At 44.9% G+C, this 20,322-nt stretch overlaps 1 protein-coding gene across 2 annotated transcripts in view; it reads left to right on the forward strand.

Moving 5' to 3' along the window:
- USHBP1 (USH1 protein network component harmonin binding protein 1) overlaps window positions 1–20,322 on the forward strand; it is a 226,944-nt gene that overhangs the window by 5,870 nt on the left and 200,752 nt on the right. The window contains exon 2 of one of the 2 annotated variants that reach the window (XM_075338208.1): window positions 5,340–5,448. In XM_075338208.1, coding sequence (XP_075194323.1) covers window positions 5,385–5,448 — 64 coding nt within the window. In that variant the 5' untranslated portion in view covers window positions 5,340–5,384. Of the gene's footprint in view, window positions 1–5,339; window positions 5,449–20,322 lie in introns of those variants that run through there. The other variant, XM_075338214.1, reaches the window with a different exon arrangement.

Consider the following 20,322-nt stretch of genomic DNA (forward strand, 5'->3'; position numbering starts at 1 on the left):
TGGGAGCTCTAGCTCTGGCGGTAGCTTTATCTCCCTCACGGTTTGGACGGTTGCCTTCAGTCGGGTCTTTATTGCTGGGAAACCCCGGAGGTTCCCGTCGCTGACGGATTTGACCGGTTTAACGGCGACTCCTAGCCTGGTCGGGGTCCGTAGGCCCTGCTGGATGGTGCTGGCTTCTCTTCGCTCCCCGGTCCGGTCCCGGCGGGCCACCGCCCGTCCCCGGTCCTTAAGGTTGTGCATCAATCTGCCTCTCCTGCAGATGGTCACCACCGTCTGCCAACCTTGCTGTATGTGCCCGGGCCACGTACCCGGACATGGTCAGTCTGCTCCTCCACTACTACCTCCTTTAGCTTCAAACTCTCCTACTCAACTCCTTGTCACTATCTGACCTTCTTTCCCGCCTTCAGGACTGTGAACTCATCGGTGGGAGGAGCCAACCGCCTGGCTCCGCCCCACCTGGTGTGGACATCAGCCCCTGGAGGGAGGCAACAAGGATTTGTGTGTGTGTGGCTGGTGTGCCTAACCGGGGTGTGGGGTGTGTTGTTGCAGTACCTGTGACGTCCTTGCTTGTTCAGGGCGCCACACATGTATTGCATAAATGAACCATGATTAGGTCTATTTTTCTTGGTATTTTTCCAATGCTATCAATATGTTTACAACAGTAAGGCTGTGACGTTTTTGAGACAGCTCACTGGTGTTACCCTAAAACCAATATTTCCATTTCTGTGTATGGTTACTCCCCAGTAGTATGTCTGCTGCCTTGGGGTTATATTTGATACAGATCTTTCCTTCACTCTCTTCATTCGATCACTTGCTTGTTCATGTCACCTACACCTCAAAAACATCTCTAGATTTCAACCTTTTCTTACATTGACTCTGCAAAAACTTTTACTGTCGCTTTTATTCATTCTCACCTGAACTATTGCAACTCAGCCTCCCTCTTACTAAACTCTCCCTTCTCCAATCCATCCTGGATGCAGATCATATTCCTCTCCAACCGCTACACCAATGCCTCCACCTTGTGCCAGTCATTGCACTAGTTGACCATCTGCTACAGAGTCCTTATCACTCTCACCCACAAAGCGGTCCCAGTTCTACACCACCCTACATCACCTCCCTGATCTCTGTCTATCACCCCACCCATGGCCTCCGGTCCTCTGATGACATAAGACTGACATTCTCTATTATCCTAACTTGCCACTGCCATCTCCAAGACTTCTCACAAGCTGTGCCAATTCTCTAGAATTGGCACTGCCCAGGACACGTTGATAATTTTTTTAATTCCCACAGATTTAAGCGTGCTCTAAAATCGCATTTCTTAGACTAGCATATCAACTTACCTCACTTATGTAACTGTTGCTGTTTTGACCTTTAATTTTTTTCTTCTATATCTGGTCCCTTGTATTATCTGTTTACACACCCCACATACACCTAATAGCACTCTGTATCTTGTTTACATACTGGCTGGTGACAAGTCATGCAGCATTATTTGAATACTTTTATTTATTTTATTGATGGCTGGACCATACAATAGAAGTATTTATTACCATTTACCTTTTGTGCCTCTGTGCCTCCCCTCTTTTCTCATACATTGTAAACAGGGCCCTCACTCCTTTTGGTATCTGTTGAATTGTGTTTACTTTGCTATGTCTTTATCATCTGTAGAAGTACCCTATGAATTGTAAAGTGCGATGGAATACTTTGGCACTATAGATATAAAATTATATATATATATATATATATATATATATACAGTTAGGTCCAGAAATATTTGGACAGTGACACAATTTTCGCGAGTTGGGCTCTGCATGCCACCACATTGGATTTGAAATGAAACCTCTACAACAGAATTCAAGTGCAGATTGTAACGTTTAATTTGAAGGTTTGAACAAAAATATCTGATAGAAATTGTAGGAATTGTACACATTTCTTTACAAACACTCCACATTTTAGGAGGTCAAAAGTAATTGGACAAATAAACCAAACCCAAACAAAATATTTTTATTTTCAATATTTTGTTGTGAATCCTTTGGAGGCAATCACTGCCTTAAGTCTGGAACCCATGGACATCACCAAACGCTGGGTTTCCTCCTTCTTAATGCTTTGCCAGGCCTTTACAGCCGCAGCCTTCAGGTCTTGCTTGTTTGTGGGTCTTTCCGTCTTAAGTCTGGATTTGAGCAAGTGAAATGCATGCTCAATTGGGTTAAGATCTGGTGATTGACTTGGCCATTGCAGAATGTTCCACTTTTTTGCACTGATGAACTCCTGGATAGCTTTGGCTGTATGCTTGGGGTCATTGTCCATCTGTACTATGAAGCGCCGTCCAATCAACTTTGCGGCATTTGGCTGAATCTGGGCTGAAAGTATATCCCGGTACACTTCAGAATTCATCCGGCTACTCTTGTCTGCTGTTATGTCATCAATAAACACAAGTGACCCAGTGCCATTGAAAGCCATGCATGCCCATGCCATCACGTTGCCTCCACCATGTTTTACAGAGGATGTGGTGTGCCTTGGATCATGTGCCGTTCCCTTTCTTCTCCAAACTTTTTTCTTCCCATCATTCTGGTACAGGTTGATCTTTGTCTCATCTGTCCATAGAATACTTTTCCAGAACTGAGCTGGCTTCATGAGGTGTTTTTCAGCAAATTTAACTCTGGCCTGTCTATTTTTGGAATTGATGAATGGTTTGCATCTAGATGTGAACGCTTTGTATTTACTTTCATGGAGTCTTCTCTTTACTGTTGACTTAGAGACAGATACACCTACTTCACTGACAGTGTTCTGGACTTCAGTTGATGTTGTGAATGGGTTCTTCTTCACCAAAGAAAGTATGCGGCGATCATCCACCACTGTTGTCATCCGTGGACGCCCAGGCCTTTTTGAGTTCCCAAGCTCACCAGTCAATTCCTTTTTTCTCAGAATGTACCCGACTGTTGATTTTGCTACTCCAAGCATGTCTGCTATCTCTCTGATGGATTTTTTCTTTTTTTTCAGCCTCAGGATGTTCTGCTTCACCTCAATTGAGAGTTCTTAGACCGCATGTTGTCTGGTCACAGCAACAGCTTCCAAATGCAAAACCACACACCTGTAATCAACCCCAGACCTTTTAACTACTTCATTGATTACAGGTTAACGAGGGAGACGCCTTCAGAGTTAATTGCGGCCCATAGAGTCCCTTGTCCAATTACTTTTGGTCCCTTGAAAAAGAGGAGGCTATGCATTACAGAGCTATGATTCCTAAACCCTTTCTCCGATTTGGATGTGAAAACTCTCATATTGCAGCTGGGAGTGTGCACTTTCAGCCCATATTATATATATAATTGTATTTCTGAACATGTTTTTGTAAACAGCTAAAATAACAAAACTTGTGTCACTGTCCAAATATTTCTGGACCTAACTGTATATACATAACATCATGGCAGAAAGTTTTGGCACCCTTGAAATTGGTCCAGAAGTATTCAATAAAATAATTGCAATTACACATGTTTTGTTATACATATGTTTATTCTTTTTTTGTACTGGAACAGCACAAAAGAGTAGAGAACAAAAGGCAAATTGAACCTAATTTTACAAAAACCTCAAAAATTGTTGGCACCTTTCCAAACTTGTGGGTAAATACCTTTGTTTCAATTCGTGTGATGCTTGCTCAAATTCACATTTGGCAAGTAGCAGGTGTGGGCAATATGAAACCAGATAAAAAGGGGAGAAGCTGACTTAATTTTTGCATTTTGTACCTGTGTGTGCCACACTAAGCAATGTAGAATAGAAAGGTGAAAAGAGAAATGTCTGAGGGCTTGAGAAATCAAATAGTTGAAAAGCATCAACAATGTCAAGGTTACAAGTTTATCTCAATAGATTTTGATGTTCCTTTGTAAATGGTGCCCAACATAATGAAGACATTTACAACCTCTGGACCAATGGAGAGAAGGAAAAGTAGAAATCCTTAAACGCTACTGCCATGTCTTTAGGTAAAACTGCCGACCCACCCCCAGAGGACCGCACCTGAGGCTCATATCCACATGAGTCCGCAATGTTCTGGCCAGAGTTTTGCTGCTCTTATTTCCAAACTCGTAAAAATGCCGTCAACACCTGAGTTATGCACTCTTAGCCTTGACGTTCAACAGGGTGCGTAATTCGTCTCGTTTTTTTTTTAATCAAGAGTCCCCGCTGAAACATCCAGGGAACCATTATGCTTCAGTTTTAATTGTCGTATTTCAGATAAAAGAGCAGCGACCTCCTTTGCTCGCTCCCTCTTTAATCAAGCCCCATGCTTGATAAACAGTCCCCTAGCAACACATTTATGAGCCTCCCAGACTGCAACTGGGGATACCTCCCTTGACACATTGCCGTCCAGGTACTCCTTCAAGGCGGCTCGCACCTCCTCCATTACTTTCGGATCATTCAGCAGCAAGGTATTCAAGATCGATTGACTCTGTCTACCAATAGGGTTCCCCAGCATGACCGAGAGGACAATCAAAGCGTGATCCGGGAAAGTAATACTCTCAATTGACGCATCCACTGGAGAATGTAGATCACCATGCTTCACGAAAAAATAGTCCAGACGAGAATAACAGTCACGGACTGTCAAATAAAAAATGTAATCCTTCTCTGATGGGTGCAGCAATCACCAGGCATCTATGGTGCTTGAGGAAACCCTGTCTAATGCAGCACTGGGCTGCCTACAACAGACCTGAGACTCTCTTAGAACTATCTACCGAGGGATCTAGAGTTACATTAAAGTCAGTCCGCCCCCAGAATCAGACTACCCTCCTTGAATTCCTCCACTAACTCCAGAAAATGTAGGCGTACGGAACATTGACCCATGTTCGGCAAATAAGCCATCGCAAAAGTGAATGTCTTAGAGTCGATACGACCCTTTAATAGCAACAGCCTCCCCTCCTCGTCCATCTGAGACTTTAAGAACTCCCATGGAACTGAGCCCGCTATCAAGATAGCAGTCTCCCTGGACCTTGAGTCCGGGGAGGGGTAGTGGTAAACCAACGGATCTCTTCTGTTGGATAGCCTAATAGGCTGATCAGTACAATAATGAGACTCCTGTAAGAAGTCATATTAATTATTTCTAAAAGTATGCACGTGATGTCGTGGATTTCTCATGAAAAACATAGGAACGCTCAGCTGTATAGACTTTTATAATATTGTTATTGTTCAGTGTTCTTATACAATTCTATGAAGATGGTGAGTTTGTGAAGGTTATTGGCCCATCATTGTCTCCATAATATAGTAATTTGCGCATTATTGATTGATATTATTGACATGATAATATGGCTTTTGTTATAGAACATAGAAAAACTAAAGCGTTGCTTTACTTTTGCCAGAAAGTGGATGGATGGACTAAGAAGGGGCCTATATAATATAAAAATATGGAGGAATCTTCCAAATCAGAAAATGACAGCCAACCATCAATGTTAAATGCTGCTGATAAAGGTACTACTAGAAAACTCAAATCATTCTCATTTATTACCGTTATATAGTGGAAATAGTGTTTCTGGTATTTATTTAGTGACTGTAAAAGATCTAGCCAGTATAATTTAATTTATTTCTGCATCTGTTATTTGGAAACATGCCCACATTTTTAAGAAATGAATTATATGGATATTCATTTATAAATTCATGTTTTATATGTTAGGGTTCATCTGGTGGGGGTGAATTCACTAAGCCACAGGTAAAGTTAAACATATGATTGAAGAGTGAAAAATCATTGAATTGTCAACAAGTCTAGATAACAGTTCTTTATGCTTACAGCAGACAAAGGGTTGATCAGCAGGTCTGAACCAGAAAGTATATATGTGACACCCCTGAGTATATCAGGGTGCCACAAGTTACTGCATCCTTACCCAGGGTGCAGGGCCTTCCCCCTTGGTTCCAGGGTCCTAAGAAATCGGTATCACTACCATCAGCACAAATCCCAATCACACCTCACACCATGACTTGTCAGACACACCAGTGGGTTGGTTAAGCGGAATGGGGTCGCCTACCAAGGGGTCAGGCAGACTGGTGGGAGGGAATAAGCAAGAGGCAGAGTAGTGAGAGCCCTCATAGAGTGAGGAGCTGGAGGGGTAGCGCCCGGGGAGCTAAACCAAGGTTGGGTCGCAGCCTGGGTTCCGCGCTTCGGAGAGAACGGCTACCGTGTCGCCCTATCAGCGCGTTTGGTGATGGAGATACTGGTGATGGAGTGTGAGGAAGAGTCCACATCATATGAGGAGCCTCCAGCGGACACTGTTGATGTCCTGGTGCCAATTTGTTGCCTGCCAGGACACTTTGCACTGGTGTGTCCAGGGAACGCCCGACACCAGGGAGCCGGAACCGGTTCTCAGGAGCAGCAGTGGTAGCTGAACCTGGATCGCTACCTGCGAGTCTCTTAAGAATTTTAAAGTTTGAACGATGAATATGGAACTTGTCGCCCTTGTTGAACCTTTCTACAGTGTTCTGTTCAGGTGGGAAAGGCCATCAAGGGCCTGTGTGCTGAAAGATGATCCCAGGGGTCCCCGGTGGAGGGCGGCAAGGAAGTTAATGTTTAGCTAGTGTATGTGCCATCCTTGTTGAACCTTTATATATTGCTCCTTTAAAGATAAAAAGGCCATCAGGGTCATGGATGGTGCGCCACTAGGAGGTGGTACCAAAGACCCTCGGTGGTTGGTGGCGCAAGGGTAATGACTGCCAGATTACCCCAGATTTACTGAGAAGGTAAAAGTGTTAAAGAGTGTTGCACCTCGTGTGCCTACCAGAGTCGTCTCCTGAACCATCAGGACTTCAATCCTGTCACCATGGACACTGAAAGGAACTCAGGGTGGTGTGACACCAGGGCTAGCAGTGGCACCAGGGGTTCAGGTGTTTTGGGTGGTGGGTTGAAGGGAAAAGGGACACTGGGAATGCATTGTCGCAGGAAGGAGCTGCAGCAGAGTAGGCTGAGTCTCCGACTACCACTTTAACTGGTAGCGTTCCCAAGTGTTTTACTGTTAGACTCTGTGAGTTAGTAATGTTTAAGTGTATTGGCTCCCCTGTGTGGGAAGAGTATCTAATATCTAAAATGTTATCTTTTTCAGTTCCAGTTCAATAAAACCTCTGTGTGTCCTGTAGCTCGGGGACGAGCTAAGTTTAACCAAGGGGCAATGAGTATATCAGGGTGCCATAGGGTACTGCATCCTTACCCAGGGTGGAGGGCCTACCCCCCATGGTTCCAGGTTCCTAAGAAATCGGTGTCACTACCATGAGCACAAATCCCAATCACATCTCGCACCATGACCTTTCAGACACACCAGTGGGTTGGGTAAGCAGAATTGGGCCGCCCACCTAGGGGTCAGGCAGACTGGTGGGAGGGAAGAAGCAAGAGGCAGAGTAGTGAGAGCCCTCACAGAGTGAGGACCTGGAGGGGTAGCTCCCGGGAAGCTAGACCGAGGTTGGGTCGCAGACGGTGGTCCTGGACCAGAGGAGTCAGGGACCGGTGGCAGAGACATTGGAAAGGTTGCGACGGACATAGTCTAGGAGGACTGCCGGCATCAGAAACCCAAAAGAACTGACCGGTACCGAGCATGACGGGGTACAGGATCCTAGGTCAGGAGCCGATTCAACGTCCTGATAATTAACCTCGGAGGGAGAGTCTTTTTATGAACTTCCCTAAGTGCTCAGAGATTGAAGGCGACAGCCCACCACGGGCGATAGGGCTTTCCAGTAAAGCGGCCCACTAAAATCCCAAGTGCCAGCCATCAAGAGCACAACTACACTAAAAAATAGTGAGCGAGGCCTGAACAGCTTCAAGCCGAGGGGCCACAACAGAAAACTAACTTGTGCATGGAGGCGGCACCGGATTACCAAGTGACACCGGTGGGAGCAGACAACTGGACGGGCTCCCCGTAGTTACTGTGATGCACAGAGTCTTTGGTTTCTCTTGAGTGTTATTGTCTGCTTTATAAGCCTCATCCAGCACCACGACTACCCACAGTGAGTACTCTGGTCCACTGCACCCTGCGCTCCCAAACATCCCACCAAAACCCCAGAGGCCGGGCCTTCCCTACCTACTGAGGGACTGACACCTTGCTGCTCAACACCACCTGCCCTGGTACTCCTTCCAGCAGCAGTGGTACTCCCATTACCTCAACCCGCAGGTGGCGCCACGATCTTTTCCCCTGTAAATAATTCCCCTTTCAAGGATCGGAGCGAGTGCCGAGCCCGAGTCAGGACCCCTCAAGCCAAGACCACCCCGGATCCGAGCACCCCGACACATATACAGATTGTAGGAATCACAGGAGTTTTCAAAGATGATTGCAGCTTAGCCTAGTAGATGAAAAAAAAATCACAGAAGAATACTCCTACATTTTTTACCTTTATTGATTATCAACATGTTAAAAAACGTGAAAAATAGAATTATTGTATATTTTATACCCTAAGGGTCTAAAGTACAGTTTGATATACAATTTAGTGGACCAGCCGGCGGTATATCCCAACAAAAAATGGGGAATGGTTATATCGCTTCACCAGTCAATTTTACAATCAATAATAAATCAAATGTTTACACTCATTCTAAAAACAATTTACCACAAAGTCATTTTATCTACTGTAGATCCAATAATTATCCATATGCTGAAAAAAGAGATATATGTTACTGGGAGGTGTACGGATAAATTTAACATGTATCTCCAGGGGTGGGATTGAAATTTTTAACAACAGGTTCTCTGTAAACCCCGCCCATTTGAAAACCACACCCATTCTGCAACCACACCCATTTTGTTAGCCACACACATTTTCACACACTTTCCTCAACCAAAAAATCCAAGTAATTTAAAGTATAATCTCTTTCCCCTTCTTCCCCTCCTCTACCTTCACTCTCCTGTCCGGCACCAGTTGTTCCAGTCACTGTCAGTCGTATTGTATTAAATGGTTTTTCTACAGTTTTTAAAAATTATTACCAAAGGAGCCCTGCTAAAATTGGACCGGACGGCCTTCCCCATACAGATCCCATCCCATGTGGCTCCTTTCCCCCTGCAGATCTCATCTCATGTGGCTGCTTTCCCCTGCAGATCCCATCCCATGTGGCTCCTTTCCCCCTACAGATCCCATTCCATGTGTTCTCTCCCCCCCTGCAGATCCCATCCCATGTGGCCTCTGTTCTGCCTTCTTTCACGTAACGCTGTTAATCTCCGGCATACAGCTAAACCCTCGTTCACATTTCAAATAAACAGACTGGAATTCAGTAGCCTTGATTTATTAGCTGGTAACGTGAACTTGATTGCAGTACGTGGAATATACAGTGAATATAGGAATATCAAAGATGCAGGTGAATACGGTATATCCAAGATGCAGTTGAATATGGTATACGGAATACGGTATATCCAAGATTCTGTTTTATACGGGTAAAAACTATAACAAGAAAATGATTACAGTCAGTACAGTGTTAATACAGAGTTAACATAGCATAACAGTGCATGAGATACAGTTCTTATGAGAATGTAGGTGAAAGCAACTGCAATACATAGAAAATCTTATCTATACAAACAAGGCAGGGATGACACTAAAGGTGTAGAATTACAATGTACAATGCATTTGCTACACTCTTCCATCTAAGATTCTATCACTAACACATGTAATTTGCTTTGCTCACCGGATTACACTAGGCAGGGGTGAATTTACAGAGAGGTAAGTCGGCAGGTCCTTTCCTGACAAATCCAAAGAGAAAATGGCTGCAGGCTTCTTCTCAGCTCCGAGGAGGGTGTTTGTTACCCAGAATACATTTTGTTTAAAGAGAAACTCAGCAATTCAAAAGAATAACAACGACCTCTAGGGGTTGTAACAGAAATTGCAATGAATGACTATTAGCAGGCTGCCATGAGGCAGAACACTCCCCGCTTGGCGTCAACGGATGCCACTATTTGGTTCTTTTGGGGATATCAGTAACACAAGTTCGGTTACAGGCCTGAGGAACAGTTTGTTCTCCCCAAGCTTGCACACTCTGACCTCTACCTTACGTACTTTCCCATCCTTGCTGGGAAAAGGTTTGGTGACTAGGCCGAGTGGCCACTCATTCCGATGTGCTTGACTGTCTTTCACAAGTACAACATCGCCAGTTTTGAGGTTTGGGTGGTCTTTCTGCCACGTTGTCCTGGTTTGCAGAGTGGAGAGGTACTGCCTTTTCCATCTGTCCCAAAAGACATTGGCTACATTTTGTATAATGCGGAGTATTACGATCTTAGCTCTTTCCAGATTAGAAGCGATTAATGCATGCTTGCAGTGATGCCATCCTCTACAAAGTCTCTGACTTGTAGGTAGTGTTATCTTGTAGGAAAGAACTACATGAAGTAGAAAAGCGATGGCTCGAACGAGTGACTTCCAAGTCGAGAACCTGCTGAATCGATGAGATTTGAGGTGATTACTTGATGTCACTGTATGTAGAACAGACACTCGAGGACGAAGCTCTTCATCGTCATCTGGGTCCACTAGCTCAAATGTATCAGACTCTCTGATGTCAGGCATTGAACGGTGCAAGAAGGCAGGACCTGTGAACCATGTAGTGTCTCTCAGATGACTTGGTGCAACGGTTCTAGTCACGTGGTCTGCAGGATTGTGATGGGTAGACACGTAGTGCCATTGACTAGGGCAAGTGGATCTTCTTATCCTTAGTACCCGGCTGCTGACGTAGATATAGAAGCATCGCGATTCATTGCAGATATACCCAAGCACCACTTTGCTGTCTGTATAAAATTCAACGTCTTTGATCTCCAGACTCATCCCATCTGAGATAAGTTCGGCCAATTCAAACCGCGAGGACGGCAGCGCAGAGCTCAAGTCTGGGTATCGTGTGTTCACAGAGTGGCGCCAGTTTTGCCCGGCTGATAACGAAACTGATGTGGCTCTGCTCATTCGCATCTGTGGTTTTGAGGTACGCTACTGCTGCGATTGCTTTGACTGATGCGTCACAGAAGACACAAAGTTTTTGTGTTTTGACTTCCGTGGATGGCACAGGAGCATACAGTCGTTTTACACGAAGGTCGGTCAAGGCTCCTCCACTCAGTCCACAGATCTGCTTTTTCTGCTGGAAGTGGGTCATCCCAATCAGATGTCTCTTGGGTGAAGTTCCTTAGCATCATCTTGCCTTGGATGGTTACTGGAGCCACGAATCCCAATGGGTCGTACAAGCTATTCACAAAAGAAAGAACTCCTCTGCGCGTGAAGGGTTTCTCGTCTTTGTTGATCTGAAAGGTGAAGGCATCCGTCTTCAAATCCCAAAGTAATCCTAGGCTCCGCTGCATAGGAAGGGAGTCAATGCTTAGGTCTAATTCCTTTAGATTGTTGGAATAGTCTTGAGAGGGAAAGGCTTCCATCAATTCTCGGCCGTTGGAGGCAATTTTATGCAACCTCAGGTTAGACAGAGCAAGCATTCCTTGAGCCCTTTTTAGCAGACTGATTGCAGCCTCAGTTGTTGGTGTGGACTTCAGGCAGTCATCTACATAGAAGTCTTTTTCTACGAAGGATCTGACATCTGACCCATACTTTTCTTCACCTTCTTTGGCGGAATTTCTGAGGCCGTAGATAGTGACTGCTGGGGAAGGACTGTTCCCGAAGATGTGTACCCTCATCCGGTACTCTGCAATGTCTTTATCGGGGTCGTTGTCGCGATACCAGAATAACCACAAATAGGTTCTGTGTTCCTCTTTGACGAGAAAACAGTGGAACATCTGTTGTATGTCAGCCATGAATGCCACTGAATCCTTGCGGAAACAGAGTAGTACTTCTAGGAGTCTGTTGTTGAGGTCTGGGCCCGACAATAGGACATCATTCAACGAGAAGTCTTCACATTTGGCGCTCGAGTCGAATACCACTCTTATCTGGCCTGGCTTTTTGGGATGGTACACACCGAAGATAGGTAAGTACCAACACTCCTCGGAGTCTTGAAGTGTGGGTGCGACCTCCGCGTGGTTGTTCTGTAAGATCTTTTCCATGAAGGTAAAGAAGTGTTCTTTTGTCTCAGGTGACCTTTGAAGTTTGTGCTTGAGGGAGATGAAGCGATTGTAGACCATTTCCCTGTTGTTTTGTAGGCGTCGTCTCCGAGGTCGAAATGGTAGTGGTGCGACCCAACTGTTTGATTTGTCTTTGACTATTTCCCTATCCATGGTGTCCAAGAACATCCTATCTTCTATGGACATCGCTGTCTTGTTGTCTTCCTTTGTCCTGTGGAAGACTGCACACCCTATGTGTGTAACGCCTGCCTGGATCAACAGACTCAGACAGGCTGTAATGGACAGACTAGGGGGAAGCCCCTCACCAAGCAGGACCCCCAGAACCCTGAAACCCTTTAACCCCTATACAGGGATTTGGAATTACACAGGGTACTGGAGATTTCTACCTGTGGAAGGCTGCAGTCCGAGAGAGTAGTCATCAGGCAGGGTCAAACCAGGAATAGCAGAACAGGGACAGAATCGGCAGGCAAAGACGTAAACCAAAAACGTAGCAGTGGTCAGATCCGGGTCGGGCAGCGAGGTACAAAAACAGCAGGCAGAAGGGTAGTCAGGAAACACGCAGAAATCACAGGAATCAAAATACAAACAACACATGAGCCAGGAGTACAGAACAATCTCTGGCAGTGGTCATGTGACAGGAGGGGGAATAAGAAGGGTGTGGTGTCTTCCCATTGGCTGTAGCTGAACGCTGGCAACTTCAGCTGGAAGACACATGCCACCCACAGTCAGCCAGCAGTACTGCAGATCCCAAGATAACCCAGCCCAGTGGATGATCGGAGCCTGCGCCCACCGATGCCGCTGGCATCGACTCCTCTCCCATCACCAGCACCATCCACGGCAGGAACACGGTGCCGCCTGGCGATCGGAGCAGAAGTCGCTGGAGCAGACTCCGGCGGTGACGTAACAATGTGGTTTTGTTCACCTTCACAAGCGTGGTCTTCGTTGCAAGGAACTGAGAAAGTGCTGCATGGTAACTCCTTTACCAGCAGACTATTCTGACATGGCTGGAAGAGAGAAGGGCGTCCATTTTCTAATGTATTGGTGAGCATACTGTTGACTGAGGTCGGCTTGTGTGCTCCTCCTAGACAGACGTCTCTTATAATGACCCATCCAAGATCGAGCTTCTGTGCATATGGAGCGTTTTGGAAGCCGTTGATGTATTCTCTAGTCTTGTGAACTCGTAGTATATCTCTTCCCAAGAGTAAAGCTATTGGGGCTTCTAGGTCCAACTCAGGTATCAGGTGAGCTATACGCTTCAGATGGGGGTGATGAGCAGCTACCTACGGTGAAGGTATCTCAGACCTGTTGTCGGGAATCTGATTGCACTCCAGTATGGTCAGTAATGATAGACAGATCTGGCCATCTACAGACTCCACTTTGTATCCGGTTGCTTTCCTCCCTGCCGTCTCGACAGTACCTGCGCATGTCTTCAAGGAATAGGGAGAACCGGGGCCTACAATGCTGAAGCTGTTGAAGAAGATGGACGTGCCTAGCGATCTGTTGCTCTGGTCATCCAGGATTGCATATATCTTGATCGCTTTGTCCCTATGGCCTGCTGGGTAGACTCGGACAAGGCAGATTTTTGAACAGGATCTTCCTTCATACGGGTCCTCCGCAGATCTCGGTACATTGAGGTGACCTCAGGGGAGTCCACGTCAGTATCCTTCTGCTTGGCATTGTGCTCCTCTGCTTGTGACAACACTCGTGGGGGTGGTCCAGGGTGTAAGGCTGTATTGTGATCCGTGCTGCTGCATTCTGCACATTTCACGCTAGCTTCACAATTCCTGGCGAGATGTGATGTTGTAGCACAGCATTTTAAGCAGATGTTGTTTTCGTTGAGGAAATCTTTGTGATCCTCTAAAGACTTCTCCCTGAAGGCTCTGCATTTTAGTAGCGGATGCGGTTTCTTGTGTAGTGAACACTGCTTACTGACATCTTGAGGTCTGTTCTCTTCTGGAGGTGGCTTACTAGCATGTTGAGAGGGTCCTGTGGAAACAATGTTAGTTTTATGGACTGCCACGGGTGTCCTACTCCTACTGAGTTTGACACCGGGGGTAGTGGTACACGACAGGGTGAAGTCAAAACTGGGGTCATTTCTGACTTTAGCTTGTTGAACAACAAAATTTACAAATACAGTGAAAGGAGGAAAAGGCACATTATGAATTTGTTTGTACCGTGAACCACTTGTGACCCACTTTTCTTGTAGGTTGTAAGGAAGTTTCTGCACTATCGGATTAACTCCCCTGGCAGTGTCCAGGAAAGCCAATCCGGGCAAATTTCCTTCCTCCTGGGCAACCTGTAACTCTATCAACAAATCACTCAGTTCTCTAAGTTTTTGATAACCTTTAGGCCCTATCTTAGGAAAACCATCAATTCTTTGGTATAAAGCATTTTCAATGGCTTCTATGGACCCATAGCATTCATCAAGTCTTTCCCACACCTTATGTAGGCCTGTGGCTGGATGCTTTATATTAATGTCTCTTAGGGTATGTGCGCACGTTGCTTTTTACCTGCTTTTTACCTGCTTTTTTGCTGCTTTTTCTTCTGCGCTGTTTAATGCCAAAATGGATGTGTTCTTCTATTCAAGCAAAGTCTATGGGAATTTGGGTTTCTTGTTCACACTATGTTGTTCAAAATGCTGCCTTTTTGAGGCAGAACTTTGGTCAAAAACTCAGCTTTTCAAAGAAGCAACATGTCAATTGTTTTTGCCATTTGGGTTTTGCACTGCAAAGCTGAGTTTTTGACCAAAGTTCTGCCACAAAAAGGCAGCATTTTGAACAACATAGTGTGAACAAGAAACCCAAATTCCCATAGACTTTGCTTGAATAGAAGAACACATCCATTTTGGCATTAAACAGCGCAGAAGAAAAAGCAGCAAAAAAGCAGGTAAAAAGCAACGTGCGCACATACCCTTAGTCGTTTGGCGTGCTCAGCCGACTCATTCCCGAGCCACTTTACTAGGAGATCTAACTCCTCGCTACAAGAAAGGTCCAGACCCTGAATGGTGTTCTGGAACGAGGCTCGTCATGACCTATAGTTCTCAGCTTTGTCAGTGAACTTTACAAGTCCCTTGGTAACCAGTTCTCGGCGAGCAAAGAACTTTGCAAAGTCCATGGTAGCTTTGTTGGTGCGAGCTGGTGTGTTATAGTCATGTCTAATGTGTGGTGTATCACCATACCTTTTAGGGGCTTCAGTCTCAGGGTAGTCTGTATAATACCGTTCTGAAGCAAAGCATATCCCTCTAATTCGGGATAGAGGTGATACCTTCTGTTCTGTAGAACTGTAGTTGTAGTCGACGTCGACCTGCTGCATACTTTCTTGCTTACAGTACTGCAGTTCGGGATGAAGTCTCTGGTAGTCGATATAAGCTGATTGATGTCGTGGATCAGGGTTGTCATCCATTCCGGGATGCTGGTGGACATACTCTGAGACGCGTTGGGTTGGATCTTGTTGTTCTACGTCTGGTCCAAGTACGTTGCTGCGTTCCTCGGATTCAGAATACTCCACGGCCTCCAGGAACTCTGCTTTGGCTATTGCCGCTGCTGCCTCCTTTTCGGTTTGTCCAGAGAGACCTGTAGGCGTGCTTTTTCAGCTTCTTGTTCAGCTACCAAGTGTGTTCTGTCTGCTTGCAAGCGTGCACTTTCTGCTTCTCGATCTGCTTGCAGGCGTGCACTTTCTGCTTCTTGATCTGCTTGCATGAGTGCACTTTCTGTTTCTCAATCTGCTTGCAGGTGTGCATTTTTTGCATCTTGGTCTGCTTGTCTTAGCTTTAGTTGCATCTCTTGTGCAGCAAAGGTGGATTTTAGTTTTGCAGCCTCAGCTTCTGCACGAGCGAGAGCAGCGAACTCTTTCACTGAAGACTTGTTAGAGCAGCTTGCTCGGGACCTTGTCCTGACTGAGGGTGCTCGGGATGCAGACATTGTGCACTCAGCTGTGGATTGATGATAACTTGGGCGGAAAAGCTGGGTCTATACGTGAACGGGTTCCGCGTGGCGGGAAAGGTGTCGTGCTTGCTGGGGAGGACTGCGGTCTTGATCCCTGCGGCTGTATGGCGGCTGCTGTAGTACCCGTCTGCGGTGCAGTGTGGGTGATAGCGGTCCCATGCAGTCTATTCAACTACCGCCTGTGGTCAGTGTCCGTTTTTACTGTTCTGCCTTCTTTCATGTAACTCTGTGAATCTCCGGCATACAGCTAAACCCTCGTTCACATTTCAAATAAACAGACTGGAATTCAGTAGCCTTTATTTATTAGCTGGTAACGTGAGCTTGATTGCAGTACGTGGAATATACAGTGAATATAGCAATATCCAAGATGCAGGTGAATACGGTATATCCAAGATGCAGTTGAATATGGTATACGGAATACGGTATATCCAAGATACTGTTTTATACGGGTAAAAACTATAACAAGAAAATGATTACAGTCAGTACAGTGTTAATACAGAGTTAACATAGCATAACAGTGCATGAGATACAGTTCTTATGAGAATGTAGGTGAAAGGTCACAGCATCTGCAATACATAGAAAATCTTATCTATACAAACAAGGCAGGGATTACACTAAAGGTGTAGAATTACAATGTATAGTGCATTTACTAACTCTTCCATCTAAGATTCTATCACTAACACATGTAATTTGCTTTGCTGACCGGATTACACTAGGCAGGGGTGAATTTACAGAGAGGTAAGTCGGCAGGTCCTTTCCTGACAAATCCAAAGAGAAAATGGCTGCAGGCTTCTTCTCAGCTCCGAGGAGGGTGTTTGTTACAAAGAATACATTTTGCTTAAAGAGAAACTCAGCAATTCAAAAGAATAACAACGACCTCTAGGGGTTGTAACAGAAATTGCAATGAATGACTATTAGAAGGCTGCCATGAGGCAGAACAGCCTCTTTCCCCTGCAGATCCCATCCCATTATGGCTTCTTTCCCCTGCAGATCCCATCCCATGTGGCCTCTTTCCCCTGCAGATCCCATCCCATTATGGCCTCTTTCCCCTGCAGATCCCATCCCATTATGGCCTCTTTCCCCCTACAGATCTCGTCCCATTATGGCCTCTTTCCCCCTACAGATCCCATCCCATTATGGCCTCTTTCCCCCTGCAGATCCCATCCCATTATGGCCTCTTTCCCCTGCAGATCCCATTCCATTATAGCTTCTTTCCCCCTACAGAGCCCATCCCATTATGGCCTCTTTCCCCCTACAGATCCCATCCCATTATGGCCTCTTTCCCCCTACAGATCCCATCCCATTATGGCCTCTTTCCCCCTGTAGATCCCATCCCATTATGGCCTCTTTCCCCCTGCAGATCCCATCCTATTATGGTCTCTTTCCCCAGCAGATCTCATCCCATGTGCTCCTTTTCCCCTACAGATCCTGTCCTATATGGCTCCTCTCCCCATATAGCTCCCATCTTATGTGGCCCCTCTCCCCATATAGCTCCCATCTTATGTGGTCTCCTCTCCCCATATAGCTCCCATTTTATGTGGCCTCTCCCCATATAGCCACATATAGCTCACATCCTTATATGGCCTCCTCTCCCCATATAGCCACATATACAGTAGCTGCTATGTTATGCGGCTCCCCTCCCTGCATCTTCGGCTCACTGAGTGCTTACCTGCTCCAAGCACTGGCGGCTGCTCCTCTGTCTTCCGTCCTCCTCCGCGGCTCGTCTCTGCACACTCATGCTGACAGCTGGCAGTAGGAGGAGCTACCTCCTCACACTGCCGTGACCTCTGCAGCATCAGCGCGTCGCTACACGCCGGGTCAGGGAGCAGACAGGCTCCACTGAACCCGGAAGTGTGGCGCGGAGGTACGGGGATTCATTTGTGTTAGAGTCTTAAAGACACTAACACAAATGAATACAGGGAACCGGATCGCCGAAGCTGTTTCTTGCCGGTTCGGGGAAACGGCTGCTATTTTAACAACTGGTTCTCCCGAACCGGACAGAACCAGCTGAATCCCACCCCTGTGTATCTCCCATGTGATAGTAAGAAACATATACAAATGTTAGAACTATATGTGTTTTTTGGTTGTATAGTACAATTTGAAAAATATTTAATATGCAAGAGGAACAAACAATGAAAAAGAAGCAGGAAAGCCACTGCACTGCACCTGTCTGAGCACACTCTGAACCTCCCCCTGATGAAATAATCTTATAGCTGAGATTGTGAAATATATGTATGTATGAAATATATGTATATGTATGAAATATATATATGTGTATATGTCAGTGCTCTCTCCGGGGGGGGGGTCTGCTCTGCTGCTTATCAGGCCGGCTTTGTGCACTTATGGGTATGTTTACTAAACCTGCTGGGATTCTATTCATGCATTCATGTCTTTGTACTTAATCTGACTGTTCATTGGCATCCAATTAGCACCTCATGGTGGCTAAACCTGTTTATCTGTTTATAGCTTTTTGACTGTTTAACTATTTGACTCTGTCACTGCAGAAGTTGCTGTTTCACCAGCATCTGTATCAAGCACTGTTTATTAGTGATTAGTGAGACTTGGATCCTATTTTATATATTTTATATATCTCTGTTATTTCAGAGTATACACTTTTATCATTGTGCTTATTCAGTGCTGGTTTTTACCATCTGTCTATGTGTAACAATTGTCAAAATTTTACACCATGCTCTTTATGTGCAGGATGCCTTGTTCATGTTTTTGACCCAGTCTGTTATTTATATATTTTACTTGTGCCCTATATGTAATTGTCATCTAGTACATCTATATTTTATCTGCCGGCCTGTTTTTGCCGCTGATTCCTTTGTGCCAGTTGCTATTTATTAAACATATTTGCACTTTACTCCTTGTCCTCCAGTCTTAATTTGAAAAATATGTAGATTACTGTAGTGGTATAAATTAAACATCCAGTATTCTTTTATGCCTAAAGCAACATAAACATTTTAACCGCAAAATATTACCTGATGCATTTCGCCTCCTTGGGTGGAGGTTCATCAGGGGTATAGTTATAACATATGTCCCATACTATATTAAACAATAAGGAAACAAAGGAATAGAATCAGCTCACCCAGACATCATGGAGACTCCCATAGAAGACAGGTGCACGGTGAAGCCGGCCCGGCTGTGAAACTCCAAGAAGAAGAAAATCCAGCACTCGTGTCCAAAAATTGTATAAAATCTTGCTTTTTTATTTAATTCATAATAAAATGGAAATGTATCATATCCATAGAGTATAAAAAATCCCCATACAGATGAGATGAGATGTCAGGGGGGACATCCCCCTGACATCTCATCTCATCTGTATGGGGATTTTTTATACTCTATGGATATGATACATTTCCATTTTATTATGAATTAAATAAAAAAGCAAGATTTTATACAAATTTTTGGACACGAGTGTTGTATATTAAACAATGTAGTATATCAGAATGGATTCACATTTCTCAGATTATAAGAATATTTTTGCACTGAAATTGAATTCCTCAGTAGGACCTCTTTTCTCATAACTATAGCCTCACTCTGATGAAATGTTTCACATCAGGGAGATCTTTGCCTGTAACAGATTTGGGAATTTTTCGCAATAGTCAATCAGTTCTTATTAAATTCTTTCATTAAATTCATTCCTGTGACTGTATTTTTCATTAGATGTTAGTCTACTTATAATGAAAAGAAGAGAAAAAAAGGGGGGGGGGTGTTCGAATGACCACAAAAGTCCCCTTCAACTAATTGTCAGGGTGTACAGTCATGGCCAAAAGTTTTGAGAATGACACCAAAATTATATTTTCACATGATCTGTTGCCCTCTGGTTTTTAATTGTGTTTGTCTGATGTTTACATCACATACAGAAATATAATTGCAATCATATTATGAGTACCAAAAGGTTATATTGACAGTTAGAATGAGTTAATGCAGCAAGTCAATATTTGCAGTGTTGACCCTTCTTCTTCAGGACCTCTGCAATTCTCCCTGGCATGTTCTCAATCAACTTCTGGACCAAATCCTGACTGATAGCTGTCCATTCTTGCATAAGCAATGCTCGCATTTTGCCAGAATTTGTTGGTTATTGTTTGTCCACCCATCTCTTGATGATTGCGCACAAGTTCTCAATGGGATTAAGATCTGGGGAGTTTCCAGGCCATGGACCCCAAATCTCTATGTTTTGTTCCATGAGCCATTTAATGATCACCTTTGCTTTATGGCAAGGTGTTCCATCATGCTGGAAAAGGCATTGTTGGGCGCCAAACTGCTCTTGGACAGTTGGGAGAAGTTGCTCTTGGAGGACATTCTGGTACCATTCTTTATTCATGGCTTTGTTTTTAGGCAAGACTGTGAGTGAGCCGATTCCCTTGTCTGAGAAGCAACCCCACACATGAATCGTTTCATGA

This window comes from Anomaloglossus baeobatrachus, chromosome 1, assembly GCF_048569485.1.
Source record: "Anomaloglossus baeobatrachus isolate aAnoBae1 chromosome 1, aAnoBae1.hap1, whole genome shotgun sequence".
In the NCBI taxonomy this organism is placed as follows: Eukaryota; Metazoa; Chordata; class Amphibia; order Anura; family Aromobatidae; genus Anomaloglossus; species Anomaloglossus baeobatrachus.